At 35.6% G+C, this 12,558-nt stretch overlaps 1 protein-coding gene and 1 long non-coding RNA gene across 3 annotated transcripts; one reads left to right on the top strand and one right to left on the bottom strand.

The window, feature by feature from the left end:
• Window positions 1-432: 432 nt before the first annotated feature.
• Window positions 433-2,246, bottom strand: LOC131014472 (uncharacterized). The gene is made up of 3 exons (XR_009098224.1): window positions 1,977-2,246; window positions 658-696; window positions 433-576 (listed from the first exon to the last, which is right to left on the bottom strand). It is a non-coding gene; the product is annotated as an uncharacterized LOC131014472 (long non-coding RNA).
• Window positions 2,247-3,954: 1,708 nt separating this feature from the next.
• Window positions 3,955-12,257, top strand: LOC131014467 (uncharacterized). 2 transcript variants are annotated; one of them, XM_057942461.1, is made up of 16 exons: window positions 3,955-4,307; window positions 4,978-5,374; window positions 5,496-5,721; window positions 5,794-6,039; window positions 6,120-6,238; window positions 6,691-6,789; window positions 6,884-6,971; window positions 7,263-7,492; window positions 7,627-7,811; window positions 7,974-8,173; window positions 9,494-9,826; window positions 9,907-10,008; window positions 10,151-10,448; window positions 11,169-11,317; window positions 11,401-11,685; window positions 11,782-12,257. In XM_057942461.1, the coding sequence occupies exons 2-16, from the start codon at window positions 5,076-5,078 to the stop codon at window positions 11,989-11,991; spliced, it is 3,069 nt and encodes a 1,022-aa protein (XP_057798444.1). In that variant the 5' UTR covers window positions 3,955-4,307; window positions 4,978-5,075; the 3' UTR covers window positions 11,992-12,257. The 2 variants fall into 2 exon arrangements, with proteins under 2 accessions (XP_057798444.1, XP_057798445.1); XM_057942462.1 differs by lacking the exons at window positions 3,955-4,307; window positions 4,978-5,374 and having other exon boundaries at window positions 5,580-5,721; window positions 5,826-6,039.
• The last annotated feature ends 301 nt before the right edge of the window (window positions 12,258-12,558 follow it).

Raw genomic sequence — 12,558 nt, forward strand, 5'->3', positions numbered from 1 at the left:
ATTATATTTTACAGATATTTTAATGCATTCTACCAAACATGATATTAATATGACATATAGTAAAAGACATTCAGTCAAGCATATCACACCTTATCCCATATCGCGCGCCAAATGAGTCCTAAGAATTTATTTGCTAAGAATAATTAGGGTGTATAATATACTCATGACATTTTAATATTATGTTTGTAACAAAATATTATCTCTTTTATAAAGCAAAGGCCCAATATGTATTATACAGATCCTTGGGATTCTATATACCACATTTTAGGTGGGATACATATACAAATTCTAATTATATCATTTATTAATTTGATAATAGACTAGAGAGTAAAAATTTAAAATGCCCACTTCCTTATCTTTTTTGTAAAAATGCTCTCTCTTATTATACAAAGCATTCTATGCCATATTCACCCATCTTCACAGGAGCTGCCAAATTCCTAACCTGTAACTAATATTATTTTGTGTTAAAGATACACATAAACTTGTGACACAATAAAACAAGTATACACTATTCATTACCCGTTCCGACTGCCTTATCTTCATAGATACCTTAACTGTGTTGCGCTTCTTAGTAGCCTGGTTCAATTAATTTTATGTTGAAACTCATGTTCATTAATACTAACATTGAATCATATATAAGACAATTCGATAATTTACCTGGTACCACGACCTCATTGCCAGGAGACGATTCTATATCTAAGACAAAGAATATGTATTCAGTTTAATTTACAGAAATAAACTATGAACAGGTGACGTTGACGTATATATAAATTTCAAAAACCAAGTGTTCACGTTTCATTATGAGCTGAAACTCAATCCGAATATTTTCAAATATGTTCAAATATAAGTTCAAATATGTTCATAATATGATCAAAAGCAAGTGTTAACTTTTCTTTCTGAGCTCAAACTTAATATAAACTAAGCTCACCACACATCACATAACACAAAGATAACTTCAAATATGTTCATAATATGATATAGAACAGAAAATATCTAACAAACCAATAGTTAACATATATTCACGAAAGAAACCAAAAATACATTCATAATTCATATCTGAAATAAAAAATTGCAAACTGAATTTCACAAAATATATAAAAATATTGGTATATTTAAAAAAAAATTACATGTCTTGTTTACAATTCATGAAGCAACAGATATTCAATTATTAAGTCATCAGTTCATAAGAAAAAATACTAAAAAATATAAATTCAGAAAAACATTATCTCAATGAACTTCACGGAAGAAATATATGCAGTCAGGTCGGAGAATCATGAACAATCAGTTCATCAAATCAGAATAAGACAAAATATATTGCTGGGCAAAATAAGTAATCCGTTTTCAACAAATCGGAAAATGAAGTATATACACAACTTGTTTAATTTTGCGAAATAAAGTATAACATATAAAATAGGAGGAATATAACTAAGGCAATGATTCTATAATTATAGGTTCTGGTTGTACACACACCAGCAATCCATTGCTGACAAATAAAGCTGCTGGTAGTTTTTTTAATTAGTCGACGACAACATGATTCATGGAATATTAAGCTTTTTGTTTAATTAGCGTAGATAACGACAATTAGTATTGTCCTAACAATTGTAGGATTCACAGGCAGATATAGACCACTCCACACAACAACAAAGGACAAATTAATTCACCTCACTAATACATGTAAAATGCAATATACATCTTGGAAGAGAATAATTAATATACCACTCAGACTTAATCACAGCTTAGTTGTTTCTTCAACTTGAAATGTTTCATAGTAAAATAAGTGGCAGATTTTTGGGGAACTCAACCATATAAGCTTCAAAATAACTGGTGTCAAATAATTCAAATTCAGTAACTTATTTGTCTTGTATATCAATTTTATGCATTTGTTTGTGTCCCCAACCATTCCACACCACAAAATCCATTTACATAGCTCTATCCAACATTCAAAAAAATAGCTAGAATGAAGAGATGAATATTACCTGAAGATATATATCAATTGCTCTATAAACTTGATCAAAAGAATCCCTTGCACAATCAGGCAAACTCTCAGCAACAGCAAGAAACTTAGTGAATCTGAGGGTAGGATCAGGCCCAATCTCCCCCAAATACATATCAATCAGAAACCCTACTTTCACCATCCTCTCCATTGACATGTTATCATACACGAACAATCTGATCAACCTCACCACCAAATTCACATCATACACTCCGCCTCCGTCTCCGCCTCCGCCGCCACCGCCGCCGAACACCAGCAAGTCGTCTAGCTTCGCCTGATCGAGCATCCCTCCGATCAGCCGCTCTCTCCCGGCTAATCCCGAACCCAGAGACTAGCTTCAACACCCAAAACTGCCCCCTGCAGGAAAATGCACTCTTTCCATCAGCACCACCCCGTGCACGGCGTCAAGTATGAAATCATGAACAATCAACTTTGCTTCAACACCCCGTGCACTCTTTCCGATCAACAGTCAAGTATGAAAATCATGAACAATCAGTTCACCAAATGAGTAATCTTCCATGAGTTCATCAAATACAAAAAAAAACAAAAAAACAAAAACAAACTTATATAATTCAGTTCACCAAATCGTAAAATTAGATTTACCTAAAATGAGCAATCAGATTCTCCGTGTTTCGTTGATTTTGAGAGTCTGGAAAATGCCCAGAAAAAATGCTCTTTGAACCGATGAATGTGAAAACAACGAATTAAGAATGTGAGAAATGTTTCAGGAATTGATTCGCCTGTGAAAATATTGGATGAAAACCTAGTAATTTCATCAATTCACACGAATTTGTTTAGCTCAGAATGGAAATGGAGAGATTTTCGGGATTCGATCGGCTAGGAAATTAACTCTGAAATGCATATGACAAATATACCCTTGTCGTAATTAACAATTAAGAGAAATGGATAATTTAATTCATATAAAACTGATTCAGAATAAATCATGGTCCGTTGATTTAAGTTTTATGAATGCACCAGATGTGGTCTTTGTTCTCTACATAATATAGTGGTTGTCATTGAATGCAACCCTATATATATATATATATATATATATATATATATATATAAGGCGTGATTATAGAAAGAACTACATTATATGTGAGAACGTGAGAACCATCGAATCTAATGCATCCACTTTAAAAATAAATACATTCGCTGTTAAAATTAATGCACTCAAAAAAATAAAAAAAATTACTCCCTTCAGGATTCGAACCCAGGATCTACATTCATACAACAATATGATGCATCCACCGTAGATCTTAATGATCGGATGACTGAAAATGATTTTCTGTTTTTCTTTTATTTAGTGGTTCTTTCTTGAACCTATATATATATATATATATAAATAATTAATAAATTTATATCTCCCCTATTTTTTCGAGACCTGCTGTAGTGGACCAGCTCAGTAGACCCCAGAACCGCCCCTGAACTTTATTTGGTGAACGCCGTCAAAGTTGACTTAACATGTTGGATTGTTCAAAGTTTGTTTGTCAAATTACTTCATAATTTTAGGAGTGAGCACATGAATATATATTTTAGGGCGGTCGCTAGCAGCCGTTGATATTCTAAAAAAATAATTATTACGTCATTCTTTGCAATTGCAGTATTACTAGTATTTGCATCCCGTACAATGCACGGAAACTATTTTTTTATTTTCAATCCTAATTCTTTCTTTCCTCATTCTATTCGAATTAATTTATGAATTTCAAAGCTAAATTGACTATCTCTATCAAAATGTAAAATGAACTGAAATCCACAAATGAGGATTATCATAATAGGCTCGTACCAAAAAAATTAAATACTCGACTCAATTTTCCTTGTGATTTATAATGATTCAATTGACCAAAGTGGAGTGAATTGATGACCCATTTATTTACCCAATTTGTTGGGCGGGTTGATTGTATGGGCCGCAGCATTAATTAATAAATACGGTAGGATCTAACACCTATGTAAAATGATGACGTGTCCATTTTTCTAATCATTGTAGGATTGGCGAGGACGGTGACGAAGCGCGCTGTTTGTGTGCGCGCCTACAAAGAATATGCCAAAAAATGCTTCCTCCTTTTCTTAATCACTGCAAATTTCCCAATGCTTCTTCCTATTAAACCAACCAACACCAATCTCTAATCATATTCTCTGCTTCATCCCGGTTACTTCCTCAAATCTCGGAAAACGGCATTTTGAACTTTTGATGTAAGAGAGCAACCGCCGGAGACCGCGAAAGCTGGGTGTTGGTTGATTCCGAATTGCTTTTGGTTTTGGGCCCTTGTGATATCTGTGGAGAACGACGGGGAGTTTAAGTCTTCAGCCTAATGTAAGTAGGCTTTTATTTTTGAATTTGTTCATATAATTTGTTGTCGTGGGGCGGTCGTTGATAGCCTTACTTTAGATGGTGGTTGAACTGATGGAGAATATGGTGGTTTCTTTTGATTGCGGTGGTTATGGTGTTGGAGAATTGAGGTAGTTTTGACGTATGGTAGTGTTGGAGTTAGGAGAGCTGATTGTCAAATTGAATCTCCATTATGAAATCTAAAATGGATCATAATTGTCAAATCAGGTATAAGAGAACAAACTCGTGATTATCTTTACATGTGTGTTCTAATGCTACTTGTTTTGACTTGAACATAGAATTCCGTGGTGAATTAAAATTCCACCGATAGGATCACCATAATAGATAATCAAGTGATTAGTTTGAATTTTTGAACCAGAAGCCACCTGAATGGATTGATTTGCCCATAGATAGATGTTTACTGCTTAACTACAAGCCTTCCCACACCTAGTTGGTCCGGTATTTGGCCTCTGCACATTGCAACACTGATACTCAAGTTGGACATATCTAAGTTCTGATAATCAGTCACGTATTTGTGCCAGTTGAATTAGATACACCATAATATAGTTGTTTGTTAAACTGAAAGTTCATGATTAAAAGGTATTTTAATTCCCAACAATTGTTTTACTTGTGGTCTTTGTTGGAATTTTTTCAGGATTCAGTTGCTGGTTTTGGTTGTGCAGTAGTATCTTCTATTCTGCAAGAGAAAACCCTGCAGTTCTGAACAAGTGACAATTATATAAAGAGAGTGTTATGGGCTCTGACAAACAGAACTCTGGTTTATTGGAGACTTTAAAGATGGAGAGAGTTAGGACAATATTCACTCACACGTATCCATATCCGCATGAACATTCACGGCATGCCGTCATTGCTGTTTTTATAGGTTGCCTATTTTTCATATCATCGGATAACATGCACACTCTTGTTCAGAAGTTAGACAGCAATATTAAGTGGTGGTCTATGTATGCGTGCTTGTTGGGGTTCTTCTATTTCTTTTCTTCGCCTTTTATAGGCAAAACGATCAAACCAAGCTATTCAAATTTCAGTCGCTGGTGTGTTTCCTTTCTCAATAGATTTCATCGATTCTTTTTCTATCTATATCAACTGCTTCAGAAGAAATGGGTCATAAGATTAGGATAGTGGGTTTCAATAATCAAGTGTTTCCCCTTTCAGGTATATAGCATGGATACTGGTGGCTGCTTTATATCATCTTCCTAGTTTTCAATCGATGGGAGTTGATATGAGGATGAATCTTTCTTTGTTCTTAACCATCTATGTGTCTTCCATTTTATTTCTTCTTGTATTTCACATTATATTCATTGGCCTCTGGTATATTGGCCTTGTTGCTCGGGTGGCTGGAAGAAGACCTGCAATTCTGACAATCCTTCAAAACTGTGCTGTAAGTCCTGAAATAGTATACTGGGAAAAGTCAAACATCCTTGTTTCTTATTGCTGCCATATCGTTGTGTAGGTTATAAGTGTAGCATGTTGTGTATTTTATAGCCACTGTGGCAACCGTGCTAACATGAGAGAAAAGACATTTGAAAGAAGGTTTTCTGGCTGGTTTACTCTGTGGAACAAGGAAGAGAGGGATTCATGGCTTGCAAAATTTGTTCGCATGAATGAGTTCAAAAAGCAAGTTTGTAAATCATGGTTTGCTCCAGTTGGTTCCGCTAACGATTATCCATTTTTATCAAAATGGGTCATTTATGGAGAGGTATGGTCTCTGGTTGCCATCAGCCATTGCTTTTTATCTCGCACAGAAAATTATCTTATGCTTTTGTTGCACATTTTCAGCTGACTTGTAGCGGTGGCTCGTGTGCAGACTCACCAGCTGAAATTTCACCTATATATTCATTGTGGGCGACTTTTATAGGTCTATACATTGCAAATTATGTCGTGGAGAGATCAACAGGGTGAGCATTAACAAGACACCATCTGTTGTACTTCAGTATTTATTTATTTTATTAATATTATATATATATATATATATATATATATATAATATTTTAATTTTGGTCCTGTAAGTAATGCTTTCTGCCTCTATTGAGCTTAAGGTTGAGTGTACTGGCCAAGTCATGAGGCCTGTTGGTTAAAGTAATCACAGAATTCATTCTGTTTCATTCATTTACTTATGTTGCTTGCTTCGACTGTAACAGTGAGTGGCCAAACAATGAGTGACATAATAGTCTTTTGATTATTGCCTGGCCATTAGTAATTTTGTTTAGCCATGCCTTACAATTCAAGTAAATCTTGAGGTTGCATGTCCCTCAAACATTGAGAAAAGTGGGTGTTTAGAGATGTTGTCATCCTCATTTCTTAGTCCTTATTCTAACCAGTGATGTTTATTGATATCTAACTCCAACAGTTGGGCTCTTACTCACCCTGTATCTCAAAAAGAATCCGAGAAGTTGAAAAAGAAGCAAATGAAGCCTGATTTTCTGGATATGGTTCCTTGGTACTCAGGGTACAGTCTTACCTTCTCTCATGCTGGCACATGGACACTTGCATTATCTGGCGGAACCTTCAATCATTTTAATCTTTCTTCTTTAATGATTTAGGACGTCTGCTGATTTATTTAAGACAGTTTTTGACCTGCTGGTATCAGTGACTGTGTTTGTTGGGCGTTTTGACATGCGTATGATGCAGGTACATTGACCATTCTAAACTGCTTATTCCTTTCTTTTGGTTCCCATTCCTTTTCACATAGAAAATATAATGAAATTGATCCTTCAAACTTGTTTGAAGTTTTATCATGTATCTTTCGAATTTTTGTTTCTTGTGCTCCATAGAAAATATAATGAAATTGATTCTTCAAACTTGCTGGATACTTGCTTTTACTTGTTATATCAGTTTCACTGCTGTAGTTTACTATGAAAACTGCAATATGCTATTTGATTTTTGTGTGTGATTTCATATTGCACAATTTTCAAATATTAGGCAGCAATGAGCAAGGTTGAAGATGCAGCTAAGCAAGATGATCTATTGTATGACCAATTCAGTGAACACGATGAATTGTGGTTTGATTTTATGGCCGATACGGGCGATGGTGGAAATTCTTCTTATAGTGTCGCACGGCTTCTTGCTCAGCCTTTTCTTAGGGTTCAAAGTAATGGCTCCCCGATTATTTTGCCACGAAGTAACTTGCTCCTTATTGGGGGTGATCTTGCGTAAGCTCAATGCGTTCTCTTTCTGCAATTAATTGTTTATAGGTTAAGATATTTTTGAGACCTGTGAAAGTTCTTTGGTATTGCTATATAATGTAGGGTTAAATACTGAGTAGGATATCAAATTTGAATTTCAGGTATCCTAATCCATCGGAATTTACGTACGAGAGACGCCTTTTTCGTCCCTTTGAATATGCTCTTCAGCCTCCTCCGTGGTATAAGGAGGAGCATATAGCTGTAAATAAACCAGAATTGCCTTGTGGGATGTCATTACTGAAGGAGTATGAAGGGCCTCAGTGCTTTCTTATACCTGGAAATCATGGTTGGTTTTAGTGTTTGTTGGTGCCTAGATTTGAACTCCCTAGTAAACCGGCATGTGGTTTCTGTTTTCTATCACGGAATGCTACTTTGACTCTTTTATTTCAGTTTTAATCTTTTTACTCGCTACGTTTGATATGGTTTGGTGGCTTCTTCTCGTTTACAGATTGGTTTGATGGGCTTCAAACATTTATGCGGTATATTTGTCATAAGAGTTGGCTAGGCGGATGGTTTATGCCCCAGAAGAAAAGCTATTTTGCCCTTCAGCTTCCAAAAGGATGGTGGGTCTTTGGACTTGACCTTGCTCTTCATTGTGATATTGATGTCTACCAATTCAAATTCTTTTCAGAACTGATTAAAGAAAAGGTATTATTTCTTAATATTTGGCTTTTGTGGCAAGTGGTTCTGATATAATGTTATCATTCCTTTTTTGTTTGTGGTCATGCATTCTCTTGTAAGCTAAAACTCATGCATCTACAATAAGGGTTTTGAGATATTTATATTCGCTTATAATTAGGAAAATTATCTGATAGTTAACACAGGACACGGAGGATTGAAGCTTAAGCATATTACCAAGAAATTGGGAGACAGTTCAGTTACTGCATTAGTTAGATTGTTAGAGCATGGTTAGCATAACAGATCATGCAAGAGCCCTCAGCTTAGCTGATATGATATCAAATTGATAGATGTTGACCTTTCATCAACAATTACTGCATCAGACATTGGTATATAATCTTCATAATTTGTGAGCTGGTATTTTACTTTAGTCTACCACCAGATATATTGTCTTATTTATGACAGTTTTAGTTGTTAGTTAAGTATGAGCTAAATCAAGCAGGTATGTAGGTATGTCGTTGATTTCCTGATTTTTTTTCATGGGCTGATGCATGTTTAAATATTTTCTGTTGATATAAAATATGGACAAGATAAGTTATCTTCATATTGGGTATGATGATTGATTGTTCATCAGTGCATGGGGATCATGCAGGTAAAGATTTTAGTAACTGACTTTTGCTGCGAAGCTAGTCTCTGAGGATCTAGATGAGTGGAAGAGTTGTTAATTGAGCAGTAGGCATTCATTTGTTGAACTGGAAGTCATACAGGGGAAATAAAATGTGGCTTGCATATAATGAGGATTGCACCAATGCATATGGACTTAGTTGTTGATGAAGCAAGCCAATCTAAACACTTATGCAAATGAGAAAAGTGATGTTGTAAGCCACATTGGTTGCAAGTTCTTCTATAAAAAGATTTGAATAAATTTGGATTATAATTGAAGTTTGGCCAATTTTTTTGGTCTAAGTATCCATCTTAAGTTAAGAAAATGATGCTACGGTCTTGTTGTTAAGGCTGGTGAGAAGGTGGTATATGTGATGTGCTGTTTTTATAATGGGACATAATGTAAAATTGTCAGTGTCAAAGATGCTTTTTTTTTTTGTTTGAGTTGACATATGATTGTTACTATAGACATGATGCTTGCTGTTAACTCATGGCTGTTGGTGTTTTATTGTTGAATTAATCAGTGGTTGGAGACATACAAAAACGATTCCTTTCATTTTTACAAGTCTTTACATTGGTTTGGCTAATCTCGTTCTTTCATTTTCATCTACGTTTCAGCTCTTTTTACCTTGCACTTTAACTTATTGTGCAATTTAATGTTTATTTGTCAAGTATTTTCTTTTCCAGGTGGGGGATTGTGATTCAATTATCATCATGACTCATGAGCCTAATTGGCTACTGGATTGGTACTGGGATGATGTCACTGGGAAGAACGTTTCACACCTGATACGTGACCATTTAAGAGGGAGGTGCAAACTACGAGTGGCTGGGGACTTGCATCATTACATGCGTCATTCCCATGTTCCCTCAGAGAAGCCCACATATGTACAGCATTTGCTTGTTAATGGTTGCGGTGGAGCATTTTTGCACCCAACTCATGTTTTCAGTAATTTTGATAGTTTATATGGGGCATCTTATGAAAGCAAGGCAGCTTACCCGTCCTTTGAAGACTCAAGCAGGGTACATCAACAATTTTATGATCGCTGCATCTACTTGTAAAATGCTAATTTTCTAATTTTATGCTGATAATCCTGATGCAGATTGCTTTAGGAAACATATTAAAGTTTCGGAAGAAAAATTGGCAGTTTGACTTCATAGGTGGCATTATATACTTTGTGCTGGCCTTTTCCATGTTTCCACAGGTAAAAATTTTGCTGGTTATTTCCACGGAAAAGCTGTACCTTGATTTAGTAGTCAAGAAGCAAGGCATCCTAACTGCTTTTAGTATCAGATTGAACTTTACAGTTTACAGGAAGATGACTAATTGCTTTCCCCCTTTTCTAGTGTAAGCTGGATCACATCTTACAGGATGATACATTTTCTGGTCACTTGAAGAGCTTCTTTGGATCAGTATGGGATGCTTTAATCTATTTGTTTGGACGCTCGTATGTATCTTCGGCTGGTGCTTTCATTTTGTTGGTCATTGCCATCACCTTTGTACCATCAAAAGTGTCCCGCAAGAGAAAAGCAATAATAGGCATTCTCCATGTTTCTGCACACCTTTCCGCTGCCTTGATTCTTATGCTGCTTTTGGAATTGGGTGTAGAGACTTGCATCAGGCATAAATTGTTGGCAACTTCAGGTGAATTTCATGTTAGTTGGGATACTATATATGTTTCTAAGTAGTAATAGAAATAGCTGCAGTTATATTTCATTTTTGTTTGCCTTTTTTGGTTTTGGGTTGTGGCTTAAGGGTCGCTATTACATTTAAGATATCAATCTAATTTGTCTGTACTTTCACTATTCATTTGCATGACTACATGCTGCATGCTGTGCCTACTTAATCTGAATGTGGTTTAGTGGTTGCCTTCCTTTTTACTATATGTGATCATTGTGCTTTTGTGTAGATTGTTTCATACATGTGCCAGAGAATATGCACTGCATCTTTTAGTTTCTTCTAGATCTTCTTTTGCCGTTTTTTTCTTTTTTTTACTGACCAAGGATTATCTTTTTGTTTATATTCATGTTTATTAGTATATATCTCTACTTGTTTAGATAGGTAGATCCTTCTATTTTTAGTATTAGATTGTAACCTAGTTTCTACTCCTCTATATGCACGGGAGTCTTTGTACTTGTATGATAGACTAAATACATATGTTATTCAATGTCATTCTCTTTTACACTTGTATTCCAATGTCATATCTGACTGGGTAGCCCATGTTCTAGTTCCATTTCGGATGTGTAATCAAGATTTAACGCATTCTTGCTGGTTTTGATTGCATTCTATTATGATACTATTTTCATGTTTCTGCCTGATATTTTGTGGGGTTTATCTCTGAGCAAACTTAAACTTTCATTTCAGGCTACCATACTCTGTATGAATGGTATCGATCTGTGGAAAGTGAGCATTTTCCTGACCCATCTGGCCTACGACCACGGATTGAGCAATGGACACTCGGCCTTTATCCAGCATGCATTAAGTATCTGATGTCGGCATTTGATGTTCCTGAGGTGAATAATAGTATACAGCTTGCTTTCTTTCTTCATCTTGTAAGCCTTTCCCTTTCATCTTTGTCTAAACATTTTTTTTTCAGGTCATGGCTGTCAGCAGGAGCAATATCTGCAAGAATGGGATGGATTCACTTTCTCGAGGAGGCGCTGTGATTTACTATGCTTCTGTCTTCCTTTATTACTGGGTCTTCTCAACTCCGATCGTTTCATTGATTTTTGGAAGCTACCTATATATATGCATTAACTGGCTTCACATACATTTTGACGAGGCTTTCTCTTCCCTCCGCATTGCTAACTACAAGTCATTTACTCGGTTCCATATTAACTTGAAAGGTGATCTTGAAGTTTACACCCTTGCCGTGGACAAGGTAAGAAATGATTGCATCAGTGCTAAATAATGCTTCGTTTATCTTCTTTCGTTGTCTTCGTTGAGTGCTAGGATTGATTGTTTGTGACATGTGAAGGTGCCGAAAGAGTGGAAGCTGGATCCAAGTTGGGAGCGTGAATCGAAGCTACAACCAAGCCTTAGCCACCAAAGAAAATTTCCGAGCAAATGGAGATCGATTTCGTCTCAGCATGATCCCGTCAACACTGTAAAGATTGTTGATCAGTTTACTATTGAACGAACAGTAACACCTGAATTCGAAGCAGTTAATGGATCAGAATGTCATTGATGATGGGTTTTGTAACACTAATGTAAGTTTTATGGTTGAGAAGGCTGTAGAGTAGTATAGGATTAGGAAGGGTAGGTGTGCACTTTAGCTTACTCTATGATGAAGAGAATATACAAGAAAACTAGAGATTAATCACTTATCCAATGCTGCAATATGCAAGTCTCGTTGTACCTTCTGTGTGTGTGGCGTTGAACTGGTTCTACTTCAACTATGTACTTAATTTTGCAGGGTACTTCTTGAAGAAATGCTTAGTCACCATTCAATTAGTAATTGTTCTAGCCCCTTAATTATAACCTTAATTTCATCTGGATTGTCATACCACACGGAGATTTTTTTTTGAAATAAGTATGAATACTAAATAAAACGAAATGTCAAATCCACTTTTCCAATACCAAATAGTCATGCTGGCAATTTGACTTTTTAATCACGAATAATGAGTTCGTGCTCGTCATAGATTTTAAAAACGAATTAAGTAATAATTTGTCATTTATTCACAACACGATAAATTCCTAAAAAAAAACATGCATAATTTGGATTAGAATTTTTTTTTTGTGTTTGTTAGGGAAA

The sequence above is a fragment of the Salvia miltiorrhiza genome, chromosome 3 (genome assembly GCF_028751815.1).
Source record: "Salvia miltiorrhiza cultivar Shanhuang (shh) chromosome 3, IMPLAD_Smil_shh, whole genome shotgun sequence".
Taxonomy (NCBI): domain Eukaryota; kingdom Viridiplantae; phylum Streptophyta; class Magnoliopsida; order Lamiales; family Lamiaceae; genus Salvia; species Salvia miltiorrhiza.